Source organism: Haemorhous mexicanus, chromosome 28, assembly GCF_027477595.1.
Source record: "Haemorhous mexicanus isolate bHaeMex1 chromosome 28, bHaeMex1.pri, whole genome shotgun sequence".
Taxonomy (NCBI): domain Eukaryota; kingdom Metazoa; phylum Chordata; class Aves; order Passeriformes; family Fringillidae; genus Haemorhous; species Haemorhous mexicanus.
In genome coordinates, this window is record NC_082368.1 from 3,429,486 (window position 1) to 3,450,117 (window position 20,632).

General features: G+C 47.2%; 1 protein-coding gene across 5 annotated transcripts in view; it reads right to left on the reverse strand.

Annotated features, from left to right (window-relative positions):
- Positions 1-483: 483 nt before the first annotated feature.
- Positions 484-20,632, reverse strand: part of ATP6V0A1 (ATPase H+ transporting V0 subunit a1) — a 117,067-nt gene continuing 96,918 nt past the window's right edge. For 3 of the 5 annotated variants that reach the window (XM_059869081.1, XM_059869079.1, XM_059869080.1), the window contains exons 10-21: positions 19,287-19,499; positions 18,548-18,698; positions 18,168-18,307; positions 16,450-16,607; positions 15,281-15,371; positions 14,400-14,518; positions 13,902-14,118; positions 13,216-13,323; positions 10,277-10,384; positions 7,803-7,920; positions 6,779-6,950; positions 484-1,794 (exon numbers count right to left, since the gene is read on the reverse strand). In XM_059869081.1, coding sequence (XP_059725064.1) covers positions 1,701-1,794; positions 6,779-6,950; positions 7,803-7,920; positions 10,277-10,384; positions 13,216-13,323; positions 13,902-14,118; positions 14,400-14,518; positions 15,281-15,371; positions 16,450-16,607; positions 18,168-18,307; positions 18,548-18,698; positions 19,287-19,499 — 1,689 coding nt within the window. In that variant the 3' untranslated portion in view covers positions 484-1,700. The remainder of the gene's footprint in view (positions 1,795-6,778; positions 6,951-7,802; positions 7,921-10,276; positions 10,385-13,215; positions 13,324-13,901; positions 14,119-14,399; positions 14,519-15,280; positions 15,372-16,449; positions 16,608-18,167; positions 18,308-18,547; positions 18,699-19,286; positions 19,500-20,632) is intronic. The other 2 variants (XM_059869083.1, XM_059869082.1) reach the window with 1 other exon arrangement.

Sequence of the window (20,632 nt, forward strand, 5' to 3'; positions counted from 1 at the left end):
CCTCCCTTCCGCTGCTCCAGCACATGTGGAAATAAATTCCCTGTCCGGCAGGAAGGGCCTGAGTAAACACGGCCCTCGGGGGAGCAGAGAAAGCAGGGGCAGGGCACAGCCCCGGGCACGCAGAGAGGGTTACCCCACTGCCTGTGGAATGGTACCCACAGCACCCGGGTTAAACAAAAAAGCTTGTTTAACTTTTATTGGGTCTATCAGGGAGGTCAGGAGGCCCTGGGATAAACAGCCCCAGCCCGACCTTTGCTCAGGATTATCACTCGATAAGCACAGAGGCAGCCCAGGGTCACGCTGGTCTTGCTGTACAAACCAGCCCTGCCCACCCCGTGTGTCTCTGGCCTTGGAGGTGACAGCATCCTGGACAGAAATGCCTGAAGTCCCAGCTGTCCCCAGCAGCTCTGGGAGCTGTGTTCAGGGTAGGTCAGGGATGAGGGGCTGCCCCTGAACCCCCTCAGTAGAAAACAGGCAACACTGTTTGTTGTGGAGTTCATTTAATTTATAGAGCGACTGTCAGCAACGTGTTTGATCCAGGCAGCAGAACACAGCAGGACTGGTGTCAAAACTCCACCTGCAGCCATGCTTTGATTTCACCCTTCAGTCTGCAGACACCTCTGTGAATGCCCAGCACATGCTCCAGTGCCCAGGGCCTGCCCAGGTGCAGCACAAGGGTCCCTGTGCCCCATGCACACTGCACTGTGCAAGGCACACATAACCTTCTCACCTAATTTTAAGCAGCCTGGCACCTCAAGGCATTTCCTCCTTGCTTCCAGTTAATGAGTCTTGTTCCTCTAATCTGTTTTTACACAAATACCCAGCTCCACTGCGAGAATGGAACACGACAGTCACAGCACTGACACACCCACTGCTGCTACAGCTACATCGAGTCAAGGAGTGCAAGGAAATACTGACAGCTCAGACAGGAAAGAAAGCAACAGCTAATGCAGGGACACACCACAGAGACCCCCCTGCCATGGAGCTGTTTTGGCAAGATGGGGCCACTGCTGTCCCTGCAAGGGCTCCCCAGAGAGTGCACAGCACAATGTGAGTCACTGGTACATCCACCTCAGCAAAAGCTGCCTCCAGCGATGCCAAGCCCACACTGGCAATATCTGATGTGCCTCGAGGGCTTTGGTTTCAAACCAGAAAGCCCAAGAAATGTCACTGCCAGTGACAGTACCTGCAGTGACCAGTCTGTACCAAGGCTCATCCCTCCCCATCCTGCCCCAGGCCTCAGGCAGCTGAGTCCCAGCGCATGAGGGCTCCTCACCACTGCCTCCAGCAATAAGAGGGGGAACAGCCCTCACTCTCTGCTCCTTGGGCCTTTTCTCCATGTGCTCTTTTGTCCCCTCAGCACAGCTGCCATTTCTTTTCTGCCCTGATCAGCTGCCAAGGAATGCACAATACAGGGAGCACACGACTGCACACCAAACAGACACCTCATGCACTTGGTACCTTTGGGAATAAACTTAAAGAACCAAAAGTTTCTGTGATCCAGTGTTGTTACCCCAGAACGTCAAAGCTTTTGGCTTTGGGATGCCATGGTAACGCTCAAGGGTGCTGCAATAAGTTATTGTCACTACACACACGAGTCACACACAGGGGGAGGGGACAGCCACACCCTTGGTGTTGGGGTCACACACACACACACACACACACACACACAACATTTAACACTGCTGGAGTGGGGGGCCTCAGTCATCAAACCTCCCCTCACGGATGATGTCAAAGGAGAAAGGGAGAAACTTGAACCCAGTGCCAGTGTAGAACTTGTTCTGGAATTCAATCCTGCAAGAGATAGAAGAGTGATTACTCATTAGAAAGGCAGCTCTCAATAGGAACAATTACAAGTAGGGAGTAGTAATCCTACTCCATTAAAAGTAGGATTATTGACTATAAAAAGCTTTAAGGAGAACAAGAGGTATTATAACATAATGTATCTTTTGGCACAACCCCCCATCTATGTGTGGAGCTGCTGAGAGACTTCAATCCCACCCTCAGGAACAGAAAATGGCAACAGGAGCAGGAGGCTGGCCTGGATTGCAGTGTCCCAGGAAGCACAGGGAGCAGAGACAGCATTTTCTACACCAGCTGCTGAAGTTCCCTTTTTCATTAGCACAAGCTCAGCCATGTGACACTGAGCTCAGACTCCCCAGCAGGCATTTCTGTTGATTCCCTGCAGCACATTTGCACTGGGACGTGCCCGCCAGCTCCAGCCGAGCGTTAGCTCAGCCCCATTTGCTGCTGCTCCTAATGAACTCCAGTAAAAGAAGAATTATTCCAGAGAACTGCCCAATACTCAGTGACAGCCAAATAGGGACAGGGAAAACGAATCCCCTGATTCCCAGCAAAAACAAGCTCAGGCTTCACAGACACTTTCCACTGCACAATCTGCTGCAAAATCAAGTCCCTGCAGGCAGCAAGTGACAGCAAACTGGGGAGCCTTTAACACAGTTCAGGAGAAGGAGTTTTTTCAGAAAAAAAAGACAAACTGGAATTATTTTTCCCCAAATGGGGAAACATGGCAAACTCCACAGCTGCTGGATTCAGCATTTCCCCACAGAGCCCAGGAGGGAAATGCTCAGGAAAACCAGCTTCAGCCTGTATCTTCTGCTGCCTCCCAGGCCAAGGGATCCCCAGGATGAGCAGGATTTTCCATGTGGGAGGAAGGGCTCCTTGCCAACATGCTCCAGTTTTTCAGGAACCCTGATAATCTCCATACATATCCTGTGACTAAGTAACTGTTCTGTAAGCAAAGGGAAATGCGAGGCAGAGGGCTGAGATCTGTGAGTCACCCAAGCTCACTGTGACTGACATGTTAACCCTGATGACTCACAATTCCAGCTGGCCTCAGCATCCAAACCCTCCCTTTGGACATTCCATTACAACTGACTACAACTGGAGGCCTGACACTGGGAGAGAGGCTGCTCTAAGGCTAGAAAACTAGCCAGAAAATTGTATCTAACCAAATAATCAGTGTGGATGGTCAGTGGGGTTTTCTGTGCCTCCAGGAACACCCAGAACCCAGCAGGAAGCACTGCTGTTGCCAGGCTCACTGCCTGTTACATGTCCCAGTTTACTGCTGAGCCCTCTTTGTGTCCAAGTTCTGCAGAGAATTTACAGACTCTGGCATTCTCAGCAAACAGCCCAGGAGTCCTCTGGCAGCAGCAGTGCTCCAGGAGACCCTCTCTGCAGCTTTTTGTATTAATAATTAGTGCCAGTGTTTGTCAGGTTCTTGCTGTTTCCACCCCTACAGAGTCAGGGTACCAAGAGTGGCAAACCAGGCAGCCCCAGTCCTGTCATGGACATATTTTATGAAAAATCATTTCATTAGGATTTTTTCTCCTGAGAAGCTGAGAAGTCTCAGAGGAAAAGAAAAACAATAATTATCTGCTTCTGTGGAATGCAAAGATGCAGTTGCATCTTTGATTGGTCTCATGTGGTTGTTTTTACTTGATGACTAATCCCAGTCCAGCTGTCTCAGATTCTCTGGTCAGTCACAAGATTTTATTATCATTCTTTTCTATTCCTTTCAAGCTTTCTGATGAAATCTTTTTCTTCTATTTCTTTTAGTATAGTTTTAGTATATAATTTTCTTTTAATATAATATATATAATAAAATAATAAATCAGCCTTCTGAAACATGGAGTCAAGATTCTCATCTCTTCCCTTGTCCTGGGACCCCTAAGAACACCACCACACAGTCCCATGAGTAGGAGACAAAAGTCTCCTAAAAAGACAAAAGTAGGAGACAAAAAAGGAAACTGTCACTCAATGTAACTTCAAATTCCCACTCTGTGTTTGTGTCCCTGAAGGTGCCAGAGCCTGGGGTCAGGTATACACCAGGCACATCTCAAGGGTGGCACACCCAACAGACAGAACCCACTGGGCTTGAACTTAGTGGCATTACAAACCATCTGTGTATGTGCCAGTGAAATGGCAAACAGGCAAACCCGGGGCAGCAGCAGTGAGAGCACAGCTCACTCTGCCTGTGCAGGGCAGTGGCAGAAACTGCTGCAGTTACTCCTTCCCAAAAAGAGCAGAGGTACCATATCTGTCTCTGGGATATTCCATCCTGCCTGACTGGAGGCTGTGGCTGCCCCTTGGAGCAGTGGCTCCTGCAGCCACACTGCAGGTGAGTCCTGGCTCAGGGCATTGACAAAGGGAAATCAAATCCTGGCAGGTGGGTGAGCAGCTGGACTCCACCACTCCCACTCACTGGATTGAGAGTGGTGTGCAGCTCCAACACACCCACACCTCTCAGGAACAGCACCCTGAATAGTTACAAACCTTTTGTTTTGGGCACAGTCTGGTTTGGCTCACATTAGAAGAGGTGACTAGCTTAAAAAGGGAGAAACTGCTTTAATCTGAATGCTCGTGTTGAACCACATCACTGAAAAAAGCAATAAATGGAAAGGTTGGAGATTTCAGAAGGGTGATGTATTTCAGAAGAGTTACAGCAAAAGAAGCTGACAGCATGACAGCTGAGACATGTACAGAGCTGCAGTGGAGGCCAAATTCACACCCTGCAATCCTGGCAGCAATCCAGAGGGCTGCCTCCATCCCAGAACGGCCTGAAAAGCCCAACCTGCCCAAAGAATGCACACTGAAAAAGCACAAAACAAACCTCCCTCATTTGGGACTGCCAGGCACAGCATGTGGAACAACCCTGACCAGTAAAACACATTCTCAATTCCTCCTCCTTTCCAGGAAGGCTGAACCACCCACACCTCAAATTCCTGATAGGTGACGGCTCTCTCACAGCCAGAAATTCCCATCTGCTCCTCCCAGGACAGCTGTATTTGACCTCCACTCTTCCTTCCTCTTCCTAAAAAGGGAGCACCTGCCATTGGAACACCCTGTTTTCACTTCAAGAGCACAAAGGAATGTGAACAGTGTGCTCTTTGGAACCACTGCAGGTGCCTCCCTCTGATAACCAACACCCAGCAACCTCAAAATCATTTCAGCAGATCACTTGCAGTCTGAAATAGAACCTTGAACTCGTTTTTTGGGCTCTGAGCCTGAACAGATTTTCTCTCAGAGCCTGTGCATGAAAGGCTTGAAGGTTTGAAACAAATGTTTAGGGAAAACAGGACTTTGTCAAGCACTCCAGTCCCACTGCTGCCCTGCACAGGCAGAGTGATCTCTGCTCTCACTGCTGCTGCCCTGGGTTTGCCTGTTTGCCATTTCACTCACACACCCCCAGATGGTTTTTCAGTGGCCCTTTAGGGCAATGTGAACCATTACCTCCAGCTCACACCTGTTCCAGGTGTCTGAGCCATATCAGGAGGTGCAGTTTGTGATTAACACAAGACAGGTACCTCCCCAGAAATGCTTTTTCTGCTCCATGGAGCCTGTCTAGAGCAGCTGCTCAGAGCTGTTCCCCCGATGCTGCTTGGAAATGGCCATGCAGCTCCACAGCCCTGGAAATCCTCTAATCCTCAAGGAATTGCAGAGCAAACCCACCACATCTGGAGTTACAGCAGAGTCACCCTCTGCTCCTCTTGGACTGCTCCCAGTGCCCAGCAGGGTCTGGGGAGCTCCTGCTGTCACTGCTGCAGTGACAGCAGGGAGAGGACGAGGGACCTCTGGCCAGTCAGCAAGGAGCTCTTGAGTGACTGCTCTGCAGGGCTCAGGCTGGATGCCAGGAAAAACAGAGGCACCATCCAGCAGCCATTTCCAGGAGTGCCCCCCAGCTCCCTCTGCACAAGATGGCTTCACCCCAGGATCAGCTTGGCTCACTTGGCTACAGAGACACAGCTGGACCAGGACCCCCCAGCCTGCACCCCCCAGCCTGCACCTCACTAGCTGCCAAGGCAGAGGGCAAAATGCCAAAGCTTTCCTTCCCCACAAGCAGGGGAAAAGTACAAAAAGTGCTGATTTTCTCTTGCTTTTATTTTTTCTCAAGAGGCACTTGCTTCCTTTTGCACTTACAGAACTACTTTCAGAGAGTGCTCCCAACTTTTTCTTCCCATTTAAGCAAGAGTATTTTTGTGATCTTCAGAGACTTCCCTTTGCTCTCACAATCCCCCTGCCCCAGGAAATCAGCAGCCTGAACCCCAGAGAGGCACAGACTCTCCTACATTTCAGACTGAGAAAATCCTACTCCCAGTTGCTCCTCTGACCCTACCAGTGCACTAAGAGGGAATCTGAAGTGGAACAATGAGGGCTCTTAAACATGGATTAGAGAAAGCTCTTGAATATTTTCCATACTTGGGAGCAGAGGAATTCCTTCTGCTTTGCTGGCTGCATACACAGGAGCTCAATGATGACAGGAAAGGGCCTGCAAAAGCAAATTCTAAAAGCAAGACCAGCAAAACCTCACAGCCATCCCAAGGGCAGAAGGCAGAGCCACTCCTGTCCCGGGCAAGGTTTTACAGCAATGAACAGGAGCACGAGGAGGAACCTGCAGTCAGTGGCTACTGCACACAAACAACAACAAACACAGGAACCAGGGGAAAAAATAAGAAATGGAACAAGAAAGTTCTGCTGAAAGCCACAAAGCACACTGCTCTAGCCAGCACAGCCTCCCCAGTCCCAGGCCCCAAAGCTTTAGGCCCTAAGCTTTCCTCTTTTAGTGCTTATTTCTAAGCAGAGCTCCACAGCTTTAAACAACAACTGTGGGGAGGTGTTTTACTACACAGAATTGAAATCTCTGACCCTTTTTAAGACTTTCTGCCTTCTAGAAGATGATATTACTGCACAGTACAGATGACATCAGTTTTCTCGTTATGAAGAGCTCCCCACGTGTCTGGATGTGCCAGGAACTCACCAGTGCAAGCGCAGAGCGTGCAGGAAGGCTGAGAGCCCCTCCATGACCAGCAGGATGGCCACTGTCAGCGTGGCAAAAGCTGCAAAGATGAAGAAGAGGCCCAAGCCTCCCCCCAGACTCCTCACACTGAGGCCAATGTGGATCACCATGGTCCAGAGCACCTCTGAGAGCTCTGCAGAGAAAGGGGAGAGGATCAGGTCAGCAGGACAGGGAGTGTTCACTGGTAAAGGAAAAACTAAAGTCAAGCAAAGCCCAGCTACAGTGAGGTGGAAACTGAAGAGGGACAAGAGCTTTTGCAGGACATTGCCTCCAGCTGCCACACAGGGCAGGGCAGAGTCCTGCTCAGCAGCTCTTTGCTTTATTCTGTGATTTTAACTCCATTCCTCCCACCCAGCAGAGCTGTGGGTGCAGACCCTGGTGTGTGGAGCTCACTCTTCCTGGTTAATGCATGTTGCCACATTTCCCTTCACAGAGAAAAGCAAGGCACAACTCTTCCCAAGGATTTCTGAGATTCACATTCTCTGAACCTCAGAGAAAGGGAAAACACAATTCTGATCTCACTTGCTGTGCCTGTGTTTGTGCCACAGCAGAATGCAATGTGGAGATTGTTTACCCACAGTGAGGGTGTTCTGTTTCCTTGGCCTGTCAGGTCCAGGTGTGTGTGTGTGTGTCAGGACTGTCACTGACAGCCACGAGATTCTGTGCAGTGTGGGCAGAGCTGAGTGCTTGGCAGGTTCAGTTTAGAAATGTATATAATGTATATAATATAGTATAACAAATGTATATAATCTAGTATAATAACAATAGTATAATAAAGTGATTATTTAGCCTTCTGATATCCATGGAATCATTCTCTCTCCCTCACCAATGTCAGAGAAGCTTTGATTAGCAATAAATGCACACCCAGCACTGTGCCAGGGGAGCCCTGGGAGGCCTCTTGTGCTGCTGGCTCCCAGCTGAGAGGGCAGACAGACAGACAGACAGACAGACAGAGCCCCAGCCCAGCTCCCCGAGGGACACTCACGTGCATGGGCCAGGCTGAGGGCCCAGAGGCGCAGGTAGGAGGCTGTGTTGGAGATGCAGCCCAGGCAGTACTCAATGGTGTGGATGGCCTGGTACACCACGGTGTCCCCAAAGTCAAACTGCAAAGGAACAGAGGAGAGGGGAGCTGGGAGCACGGGCTGGGTGGGGACAGGGGCAGGGGGACTGCTGCTGTCACCAGGGACACTGTGTGTGACACTGCACACTGACACTGTCTTCTCCTGGTTTAGCACGCCAGGGCCACAAGTGAAAAATGAAACTTGTCTTGACAGGTTTTGCAGAATGACAAATGCTGTGATGTGAATATTGTTTTCTTATTTTGCCACGTGAGAGTCAGATATTCCAAATTCATCCACGGGCTCAGCCAGGAAAAGACTGTTCAGCAGAAGGTGGTGCTGGTGTGCACTCCCTGGGAACCCAGAGGTGCTGCTGCAGGAAGGAGGCAGTGCCCCAAGCTGTACTGTGTGTGCCTCTGCCACAGGAGCAACAGGAGCATTTCACAAGACATGAACCTGCCCTTTTGGAAAGCAAAAATAATGCATGAAGCTGCCCTGAAGAAGGCACATCTGTGTACCATTTCACTGGCAAAGCCTCTGTGCTTTGGTAATTTTCTGCAATAATAAAAGAATTTACAAGGAAGTCTGCCATGTAGGGCAGTTTCTTATCCTGCAGCTTGGGAAAGCATTCCCTGCAGATTGGATTTAATCCATGCTTCAGAAACTGCTCAGATTTAAGTGAACATGATGTTTTAAATACACCCAGTGACTAAGGCTCTAGGCATGCACACAAAGTTATTTATATTCTTAATTCTCCCCTAGTATATCCAAGGCAATAAATATTTCCAACAATTCAGTTAAATTAGCTGTCAAAACCCTAATCCTTTCTCCACAGAACGTGAGCTGCGAAGTTCTTCACTAAAAGCTGCCCCAGCCAACAGTTCCAGCTCTGGACACAGGAGGCAGGAGGGAATGTGGGAAATGTTTGAACAATGACCTTTCAAAGCTGAGTGCAAGTGCCAGGGAGAGCAACCACTGAGCCAGGAGTGGGAGCACTGGGATTGCTGTGGGACAGTCCTTGTGGGCTGACACATTTTCCCCAGGTTCAGGGAGACACCAGAACCCCTTCCCTTCCCCCCTGTTCCACACAGGCCTGTGCACAGCACAGCTCTGAGCAAACCACTCTCAGCACCATTTTCAGCAGCAGTGCCCTGCTCAAGCTGTTCTGATTTCATGCCATTTGTCATTTTTTTTGGCAGTGAAATTGGTTACCTGATAGTGCTGAAACCTACACTCAAATCTGCATCAGTATGAACTCCCCAGTTTTTTAATACTTGTTATAAGTGCTTATAAATGAGCAGTTTCTCAGAACAGAGCTTCTCTGGCCAGTTCAGTTTCTTGAACTACATGAAACTGGACTGGTTGTGCTGCATTTGCTCTCTGGGTCAACCAGCATCATCCTTAACATGGCAGATCGTTTGTGGGAAGAAATCTCTTTCAACAGCTTGCTGCAGCACAGAATTAAGAAAGCCACAACATAAAAAAGCCTCATAAAAAAGCTGAGGCTTCTTTGGAGGCTGAAAAGTGAAAACTTTTCAGTTTCAGACCTCCAGCTGAACAGTTTCCCAGGTAACTGGGAACAATCTGCAGACAGGGGATCAGACAGACAAGCTGTATAGATGAAGTCATTCACAGTCTGTGGATGTATGTGTGTATGAATTAAAAATGGCCTGTAACATGAAAACAGCAAGATCTTTTGGAAAACAAGATGCTGTGACATAACAAGTTCCATCCAGCACATTTTACACCGATGGGAAATGGCCCAAGTACACATGAAGGCAAAGCTGCTGTGCTCTTACCACCTCGTCCTCTGTAGGCTTGAAAACACAAATTTACATTTAGTGCAGTGTTTTGATCACATGAATCATGAACACATTCAGCAATTCCCTCCTATGCAGGCCACAGAAAGCAGCAATACATCCCATGCACTGCAGAGGCAGGATCTGCTGCACTCCTTCAGAGGCATCAGAAAACAGCAGAAAACTCCCCAGCTGCCTCAGATCCACTGGTTTTCTCCTCTCCCAGAGGAAAGGGAAGTAATTAATGTTACCCCCAGCAGTCAAAATGAATATATAAAGAAAATTTCAGTGCTGCAGAAATACAGCCCCTGGATTTCCACTGGCATGGCAGAAGCAGATGTGGCACCACGGAGTGCTGTGCACCCCTGAGATGGTGACACTTTGGGGACAAACAGAGCCACATCTCCCAGGATATACAAATTATGCTGCTTTTTTTCTGGAGTCCTGGGAGTGACCAAGAGACAGTCAGTAAGAAAACTGCTAGGAACACACATTCACTGGGAATGTTTCTGTTTAAACAGCCTGGAAACAATAACTCCAGTCCCAGTGAGCTCATCCTGCTGCCTGCAGTGCCCTGAGAGCGAGGATGCTCAGGTGCTTACCTCTTCCCCCTCCTCAGAATGGGTAGATAACTGGTCATGTTGAATGATCTCAGCATCCTCCTCTGTTGGGCCATTGCCCACCCGGATCCCACCAAAGTTGTGCGTGCCCTGACACATGCAGAAAAGAAAGAGCAAAGTGTTGTTTGGGTTTTAGTGCAAAAGTGCAGGTTTCTCATGACTCCATGTGCAGCAGCAGCTCACAGAGGAAAACAAAATATTAAATATTAAGGCCCAGATTAAGGCAGGTACAATTCTATTTCCCAGCTTGGATGGGAAAGGTGCTGATTCCTGCTGGGGCTGGGGGAAAAAAAAAAAAAAGTCTGTCTGAGTGAATCCTTGGTACATTTCTACAGTGTTAGTGCAACCATGAGGACAATAAAGGCACACCTTTCAGAGGACATTTGCTAGCCCCACATCCTGCCCAGCAGGGATACTGGAGCAGGTCATGGAGCTGAACACACTAACACAAACACACACACTTGTTCCCACCAGCCTCAGGCACACCAACACTGCATGGAAAACCAGATCTTCCCCTGCTTGGAAACTCTATGCTATGCAAGCAGGTCCTTTTAGAGACATTTCTTCTGACATTCAGCATCTGACCCTCAGCTGCACCTCCAGGACTCCAAAGGGGAAAGAACAACACACAGACTGAGCTGAAATGCTGAAACTGGGAGCAGCTCCCACCTGACCCCTGAGTCTGACCCCTAGAAAGGCAAACCACGACATCATAGATAGAAATAAACCCTGTGCCAAGCTTCAGCACTGTCTTGGGCCACCTTTGACATAGGATGTGACCTGACTTGCCACATCTGGACTGCAGAAGTCCAGGGATGCCCATGCAGATGAAAGAGGCTGAAGGTCCCATGACCTGGTGCCTGCACAGAGCAGAACAGCTTCTCTGAGTTCTTCTACCTCCTTTGTCCTTAGAAGCCTACTTTTATTTTAGGCTGAATTATAAATATGCTCAAAATGCCAGATATGAATTAGAGATTTTGCCAGGTTTCTAAAAACAAATTAGGTAGGCGTTGATGCTCTGACAACAGAAATAAAATTTAACCCCCCCTCCATATTAACAACTAAGACAATGCTTTTATTAGGATTTTCAGTATCTCTGAAACACCAGAAGTCACTGGTGACTGCTGTCAATATTCTGTTTATGTATTTCTAGCCTCTGTGAACTTGCACTTGAGCAGCCTTTCCCTCACACTGGACTCATATCCATTCCCTGTAACCCAGCCAACCTAAACACAGCTCCAACAGCTCCAATTGTTTACTTGATCCTTCTAAGCACCCTTCACACAAGGCCTCCCCTCACAGCTTCCTGATGGAGATGCATTTCAAATGCTGGATGGATCCTGCACAAAAGATCCATTTTCATTTCTGACATTTCTGGGAGGAGACCACAATGTCATGAGAGAACCAGCTGACATGTCCCTCCCAGCACCTCTGGCACCTGGAGAGCTTGATGTGCTTCACACAATCAGTGAGATTGACAACTCCTAGTCAGCCAGGCAGATTCAGAACTAAAAGGAAGCTGAAATAAGGGAAAGGACTAAGTTCTGGGGCTGCCACAATCACAATCCTCAGCAGAAAGGTTTGGCAGCAAAGAGCCATCTGTAAACTTAAAAACATGTAAGTCAAAACAACTGCCACCAAGAAGCTTGTTTGTGCACAACCATTTTATAATAATTTCAGGTCAAAGTGTGTACAGGAGAGATGTGTCACAAATCCAATGATTACTGACATGGAGTTGCTGGAGGCCATCACATCACTGTGTGTTTGGGAACACGTAATGCAAACGGAAATGCTGCACTGAGAAGAATCCTAATCTGTCTTAAACAAATCCACAAGCAGAAGAAAAAAAGGGAATTTAACAGGGGGGGATGTGGTAGCAGGAAATCCTGTGCTGCTCTGCAGGTTGGATTCAGCAGCACTCCTGCAAGGAAGTGTCTCTGTGCACGCACAACTACCATCCTCCAGCCTGGGTGTTCATCCAGAATGTATCAATTTGGCTAAACTTTGCTCTTTCCAAGAGAAAGTGTTTTTTCACCCTGAAGGTGCACTTGCCATTCCCTTATGAAATTCAGATACATTCCATGCTCCCTCGATAAGAACCAGACACAAAGCCAACTCCCATCTGCAATGCATCAGGCGAGTTTGAAGTGCACTCACTGTTGCAGCCGCTGCTGCCTCGAGCGCCTGCGCGTTCGTGCTGCCCTGGGCCTCCTCGGGCTGCCCTTCCTGGGGGTGGATGCAAGAAGAGAGAGGGGAGGAGGAAGAAAACAAAAAGAGAAAGGGAAACGAATGGAGGGGACATGGGAGGATGAAAGGTGGTCAGAGAAGGGAGAGGGAGTGTCTGTAACTGAGCTGATCTTTGACGCGCTGCACATCCCCGCAGCGTGCAGGGAGCGCTCGCACTTCTCTGCAGTGCCACGTTCCTGCATCTCACACACAGCTACAGTGCAGCTGGAAACCTACAGAGCACCCAGCAGAAAACCTCTCACATCAGTCTCTAAGTCTCTTTTGTATTTTTTTTAACCATCCAAGCTGCTTTAACAAAGGTAGCTGAGAAATCTGCCAGCCAATTCCATCTCTGTTTCCCACTGCCAGCCTAGCCCAGCCACAGAAGTGCATCCAGCAGCCAGTGAGGCTGTTCCTAAACCAGCTACCAAAGCCCAAGCCAGAGACACTGTTCTGATCATTACCAACAAAAGGGGTTTTTAAAAGCAGGTTTGATGCTGGATCCAGATCTGGGAAGCAGGCAGGCAACACTCTGTCTCCAGTAGCACCCAGCTGCTGGTATGCCCAGGAATATGCAAACACACTTTACAGGTTTCAATGCAGTGTGAACCCATGAATCCAAGCTCAGGATGGAGAACACAGCTTTTCAACCATAAACAGTTTTCATATATAAAATATAAAAGGGAGTCACCCACCAAGTGTTTTCTCCTTAGATACTGCTGGCGAAGGACCAGGGGTTTGGCTACCAGCATCCATGGCACACACAGCAAGGCCACCACCACGAGGAAGCACTGGAGCCCTTTCTGCAAAAGAAACAAGTCTCAGGTAATTCAGCTGCAGCCCCTGCTCAAACACACACAGAACCCAGCAAGAATGGCTGAATCCCCAGCATGTGGATGCTCCTCTACCTCTCTCTCTCTTCTGGGAACAGCAATTAAGTACTTAATGCCTGCAGCTGCCACCTCTGACTGAGCACAGCATTTAATGCTGAGACTGGGTTAGACTGGGGAAAAATCTGAAAGATCCTGCAGAAAATGAGAATTTGGCAGATGTCTGATACTGCTGGGAGGAAACAGATTTGGTGTCTGAGCTAAGCTGAGAGGAATCACATTATAGACATGGGACAATATTCCTAATTGCTTTCCACAATTAATCAGGATCCACATGTCCTGAAGCCACAGCTGACTTATGGTCAGACAAATAAAATTTCCTATTATAAGGATTATTCCTTCCTTCTTCAACATTACATAGTATCAGCCTTCAGAAATGCTCTGTCACAGTGGAAGGATGTTTCATGCTTGATGTCACAATTATGACAAGGTCAATGAAACACTCCAGTATCACGAAACATCTCTGATTCTGTTCTAGCAAGAACACTCACCTGCCCACTATAAAGCATCTTATTACTGGTGTCCTCATAGGAGAACAGAAACATGTTGATAAAGTGTATTAAGAGGCTGGGTGCTTCCTTGGAGGTGTGAGCATCATAGGCTGTCCACTTGTAAAAGATGAGAATAACAAGGTATCCAAAGAGGGAGGACATGAAAATCATTTCTGGGATAAATCCTAGGTATATGTTCAGTGGCTTCTTAAAATAGCTACAGGGAAGAAAAATAAAAGAAAGTTTATATTAGATTTGGTTAGAATTATGGCAAAAGCTTTTAATAAGAGGATGAAGAGAGTGGAGGGGCTCAGCAGCTCAATAACAGCTGGGCCTGGAGCACAGGAACTGCCTGACAGGTACAGTTCCACACACAGCCAGAGACAACTGCACTGCACCTTCCATCAGGAGGGGAGGGCTGACAGGTATCCCACACCACACAACACCCAAAGCCATTCCACTGCCCCCACCATGAGAAAACCAGAGCACAGCACTTACATGTGGTTGAGGAGACTCAACGCCACACCAAAGAGCATCTGGAAAATGCCAAGAATCACAGACATCTTCATCTTAAAGGAATTGAGGAAAGCCAGCTTATTGCTGGCAATATTCCAGATCTGTGAAAAACAACACCTAGTCAGATACCAGGGAAAGGAAAACAGGAGGAGGAAAACACTCCCTTTAAGCTAAACAGTATGAACCAGCCAGGAAGTGTGAGGCTGAAAAAGCAGGTTTTTAAAAATGTGTTTGTCCTATGGATTTCTTCTGGGGAAATGAACAGACAAGCTTTCAGCTGGGAACAGACTGACAGTAACTGAGCCCACCACAGAGCAGGAATCAAACCTGTTTTTATGGTACCTCAAAGGTACAGGAGAAAAGAGGCTGTATCCTTAACAGAGAGAATATTATCCATTTAAAGGAACAAATACAGACAGCTCTGATTTCCTGCACTTTGTGGAACCCACACAAGGTTTGTCATATATTACAAGCAGAGTTAAGAGCAGAGGTGTTGATGCAGGCAGGTACAAAGTGACAGAATTACTGGGAAATGTAGATTTCCAAGGATGACTGAAAAAAGGGATGAACAACTTTCCCAAGGTAAGAAAGTAACTTGAGAAAGTGATTTTCAAGACTAACCAAATTTGATTAAAGCACTGCAGGTTAGAAAGGGTGAGAGAGCAGCCCTTAATGGACTTCAGAACAAGGGTTTCTACCCCAAATTTGGCATCTCAGTAGGAATTCTATTGTTCAGGAGCATGGACTTGCTAAGGGAATGTCTGGGCTGGGGGATCTTTCACAGAACAGTGAACAGGTACTTTTCTTTCTGCTGACACAGAGGATTTTGCCCAAAAGCCTGCAGAGGAAGGATGAGCTCTTACTGGGTCAATGCCAAAGGGGTAGGGCCCACCAAACACCCCTGGGATGGCAGGATCCAGCTGCAGCAGGGGGGTGGTCTCCAGCAAAGCATCTCTGTTTGGGAACAAGATTAAACAAACATTAACAACAGCAATGCCACCCTCCTTCTGTAAAAACTAACAACACCCTTCCCTTGTGAGAGCAAGGAATAGCTTAAATTGAGAGAACTTCAAGGCTGTAGAACCTGGATGGTTCTAGAGATTTTCCCAAATGAATAAAATCCTGTTTGTTGACCTTTTACTGTGTCACAAGGAAGACAGGTGCAGGGGACAGGAATCTTGAAATGTCTGTGGGGAAATAGATGAGAAACTGCATCTTTGTAAGTTTTCTGGGGAAAAAAAAACTGGTTTGAATCCTGGGATATTTACACCCCTCTTCCAAATCTACCTGAAACAGAGGTCAGAAATTTTTGCTTTCCTGAGCTGGAAGGACAATGGGGAAGGACAAGTCACCTGCTTCTCACTGTGTGTCCCAGATTGCAAGGCAAGATGTATTCTATTTGCCATCTGTAGGGCAGTTAGCTTCTGTTCAGTGGGCAGTTTTCCTTATCTCTTCCATACCCACTCCTTCCTCCAGGGAGGCATCTGCTGATAACAGCCATTGAATGTCCCTACATGGCTGAGAACAAAGTAGCACCCCACTGGGAGATGTGAGCCCAGAGGGAGGAGCCAAGCATTCCTACCCGGATAGAATCTGGAGACTCTGGAACACCAGCACAGCTTCTCCACTGGATTTCCCAGAGGAACAGCAGCTGCCTCTTCCACTGGATTGTCAGAGGCAGACTGCACCTTCCTACAGGATCCCTGCTCCAGCAGAACCACCCCTGGCACTGCAGGAGGGCTGCAGCCACAATTCCAATGGGACTGCTACCAACACCCACAGGGTGTCAGGTTGGGTTCTGACTCTGTCAGTATTCTTTTAGTTTACTGCATTGTTTATTTTATCGTTTTATTCTCTTCCCTATTAAAGAACTGTTAGTCCTGCTCCCATATTTTTTGCCTGAGAGCCCCTTAATTTAAAATTCATAGCAATTACATTCTCCATTTCAGGGGAGGCTCCTGCCTTCCTTAGCAGGCACCTGCCTTTCCAAACCAAGACACTGTGTCTACAAAGTTACCAAGGGTTTACTCACGACCAGTTGGCTTTATTGAACATGGGCCTGACACTCCAGGAGGAACCAAACATGTTGAGGGATTTGGAGAAGCAGTCATTGTAGATGAGGCCTGTGTAGGTGGAGAAGAGCCCCATCAGCAGGATGATGTATCGACCACTGAACACCATGTTGAACATCTGGTGTAAAAACCCAAAAAGGAACAGAAAGTCCATGAGAACAGGGAATGTTGGAAATCTGGATGCTGAGAATTTTTAATTTTCTGTGCTGAAAAGCACTGACCCACAAGAGAACACTGCATTTGGCACGGGGTGTGGAGAAGGCTTCCAAAACTGATTGATAGCACTGGGATTACGGGTGTGTAGTTGGTTAGAAGTGTGTAATATCACAGGGTGAAAAACTTAAGTGTTTGGGGTTTTAGAATATAGTAATAAATATGAAGCAAGATGGAGGTTTTAGGGTGGAGACTGGTTGTTCTTCTTTACCTTCTTCTTCCTTCTTCTCCATGGGTTTGGGTGATGTTTTGTAGCTGGACAGGAAAGTCCACAGTGCAGGCTTTGAGGGATCAGTTATTGGGTTAAAAGGGAAAATAATCTAGGTGTCATTTCTTAATAGGAAATAAATATGAAGCAAGATGGAGGTTTTAGGGTGGAGATTACTTGTTCTTCTTTACCTTCTTCTTCCTTCACGGGTTTGGGTGGTATTTTGTAATTGGACAGAAGAGTCCACAGTGCAGGCTTTGAGGGATCAGTTATTGGGTTAAAAGGGAAAATAATCTAGGTGTCATTTCTTAATTGGATAGTTTAGTCTTAAAAGACCTTGTAACAAAGAGATAGTTGGCCATTTTGTGCCTTGTTAAATGAAAGACTGCAGAACTCACTGCTGTGAGACTGTAACATTGATAAGGAACAATAAACACCTGACTCTGAACATGAACTATTGTCTCAAATGCCTTCAATCCTGACCTCGATGGAGGTAGGAAAAACAAGCAGAGAACCAACAAGGGAAGGTCACTCCTAAAGCCAAACCAGGGCAATCAGTCTGTTGTGGGACAAACATTGGCCAAAATCTCTGTTTCCCCTTGGCAGGGATTAAGGGTGCAAGAGGGAGCAGAGCAGCACAGACAAGGAGGATAAAGGGGCAGCATGGATCTCCACAGGGGACCCAGGAGTAGCTGGAGAGGACAAACTGCACTGCCTGATGCAACTCCCAGCTGGAAGCATGAGTTTGGAACCAGGAGCACAGACCCTGCCAGTCTGTTCCAGCCCTGCCAGTGTATCTTAACTCTGGTTCAGCTCCTGTCAGCCCTGAGCCAGCAAAACCAACCCTGAGCAGCAAATAGGAAAAATACCAGGGATGGGATATAAACTACAGGAACTGGGAGTTTTGCAGTGCCTAAACCCCACTATGATCCAGCTAAATTTGGGGTGATTTGTTCACACCAACTTACCTACTACACTTGATAATTTCCTTCAGACAACTGAAATTAATAATTTCTTATAAATATACAAAAGGAAAAATCAAGGGAACTCAATACTTTTATGAAATTACACTACTCTGTGTGTGTGTGTGTGTGTGTGTGTGTGTGTGTCTGCTCTTCAGGCTTCCCAGCTTGTCCACGTGCTTCAAAAATTCCAAAGGAGTAGTGGGCATTGTCAACTCAAGGGGAAAAGGATGGGAGTAAACCAAGCTGCAACTCTTTGTTGAAATGCAGAGCTCAGCACAATCTGCCACTTTACCTCATTGTCACTCTTCTGGGACAGAATCCTGCTTTCCCTCACCACCATCCAGACAGCAATCAGAGTCATCAGGATTCCATGGCCAAAGTCCCCAAACATCACAGCAAACAGGAATGGGAAGGTGATGATGGTGTAGGGTGCTGTAAGGGAAAAGACAACATTCCCAGGGCACTGTGTGTTAGCCAGCCCAGATTCACCATGGTGCAGTTCAGGCAATTTAGAAAATATCATTCCCCAGCTTCCCCCCTGCTACTGAAAGCTGATGAGTCTCTACTAGAATTCTTTGTTAGAGATTTCCACACAAGACAAGCAATACAGACAAACATCACAGCTAAAAAATTTGAGACAGAAATCTTGGACTTTTCTGCATCTGAATTTACCTGGATTTATTTCCCGATATGTCCCAATGCCATAAGCATCAACAATGTTTTGAAAGCCAGAAGTAAACTTGTTAGTTTTGTTGTATGTGGGTGGGGTCTGATTGGTTTGCATCCTGTTTAAAATAGATGGGACAGTGGATCCGCTGTGCTCCTGTTAGAGAAAAACAAAGGGAAGATCAGCAAACCCACCCTCAGAGCATTGCAGGATGAAGTCCAACACAGCTGTCCCCACTGGCATTTGGAAAGCTGCAAGCTTGAGTGTTTGCAGTGTGCTTGCACAACGAGACCCTGCAGCAGCTCAGGAAGGCTGCCAGGATTCCACTGCTCTCCACTTTGTGTAGCAGGAGTAAAGGTGAACATTGTCTGTGTAGGACAGACAAGAAAACAAAAAGCAGGTGGGAGAACTTCAAGAAACTCAACTCTCTTGACTATCCGAGCAGAGGGTGAGTTTGCCAACATCCTGGAGAGCTCCTCTATGCACACACCAGGACTGCAGAGGCCAGCCAGGGTAACTAAGCCTCATATACAGCAAAATCCTCACCATCCCAGCATTCACCTGAACTTTAAGCTTCACACAATGTATTTGTTACTTGTTCTATCTCTAAGCCATCACTCCTGCATGCTAAATAAACTGTCCTCTGTGATTCCAGCAGCCCAAGGGGATGGTGCTCAGAGGCTCACAAACCAGACAAGGCAATGAACAATGAAGCCATGTGGTGCTGCCACAGCACCTACTCACAGTGCCTCTCCTGAGAGCAAACTGGATGGAGTCCAGGTCAGCCACAGGACACCACACTTCAGCAATCAAGCACTTCTGTGTCACATCGATGTTGCACAGGTTCAGGGTGTGGTAAATGGCCTTCATCTTCCTCACTTTGATGAACCACACCCGGATGTTTTTAGCAGCTGCCTGCAAAACCCTCTGCCGGTGATCCTCAGTTTGGTTCAGCACCTTTCAAACAAGCAGGAGAAAGATGAGGCCAAATCATGGACCAAAGACCAAGGTGCACCAACAAGAGAAGCCTTTCCCACAGAGGATGAATGACCAGCTTGCTTCCCCCACCTCATGCTTGCAGTCTGTGATGTAGTAATTAGCCCCCACAATAATTAGCTCTGCTGAAAAGCTTAAGGGCTTTTTCCAGGGACACTTTCTGATTATTTTCTTCTTCCAGCTCCAAGGCCAGTGGTTGTTTAAAACAACTGTGCCAAGATCACAGGGAACAGTTTTACCTCCACCCAGGTTAAAAGAGCAGAGGAGAGCTCTGCAAGCAAAGGGTGTGCTGCCTTGAAAAAACACACTAATTACCCTGAGAGACTTGTTTACTGAAGGGAAAAGGAGAAAGTGTTTCCTACTGAGGGTGTTTTCCAACTGGAACATTTCAAACTCAGGCCAAGTCAGATTTCCAGAGTGGAAAGTCTTAGATTGCAGGGAAAGTGAGGACAGAAGGCACACGCAGCTTACACAGTTACATTGCTTCTGAGTTCCTGTCTACTTTAAAATATCTTTTGAGCTACACTGCACAACTCCCTGCTTGAAACAGCTTCTGTATCAAATAAGTAGGTCAAATTCAACCCTTTTTCCCTTTAGTTTCTGAACCTTTTCTCAATTGTTGTCTCAAATCTTTCTACATTATTGCATACTGCCTTTCTTCCTTGAAGCAAGCACCAGGTATTTCAGAGGTGGCACCCACAATATCTGGGTAGTAATTACATTTTACCAACACTCAGGGTGTTGCACAAGAGATTAGTTGTAAAGCAGAAGCTCTTCAGGACAGCACAACACGAAAATATAAAGTCAGGCAGAAAAAGGAAGAGCTAAATTAATGTTAGCATTGTTGCATCTCAGCTTGAAAAAAGTTTAAATGTTTTCAAAGTACTTGCAGATGAAGCAGGCAGTTACACAACATGTTCTATGGGATCTCCCTACATGAGTTCCTCTTTTCTCCCTGGTAAGGAGTTCTCTGTAATTATTTCTTTATAATAAATTGCTTAGCCCTCCAGAAAAATCAAACCACCCATCCCAAATCCTGACACAGAAACAACTGAGCAGTCCCCAAACACTTCTCTTGCACTGCTGGTCTCAAG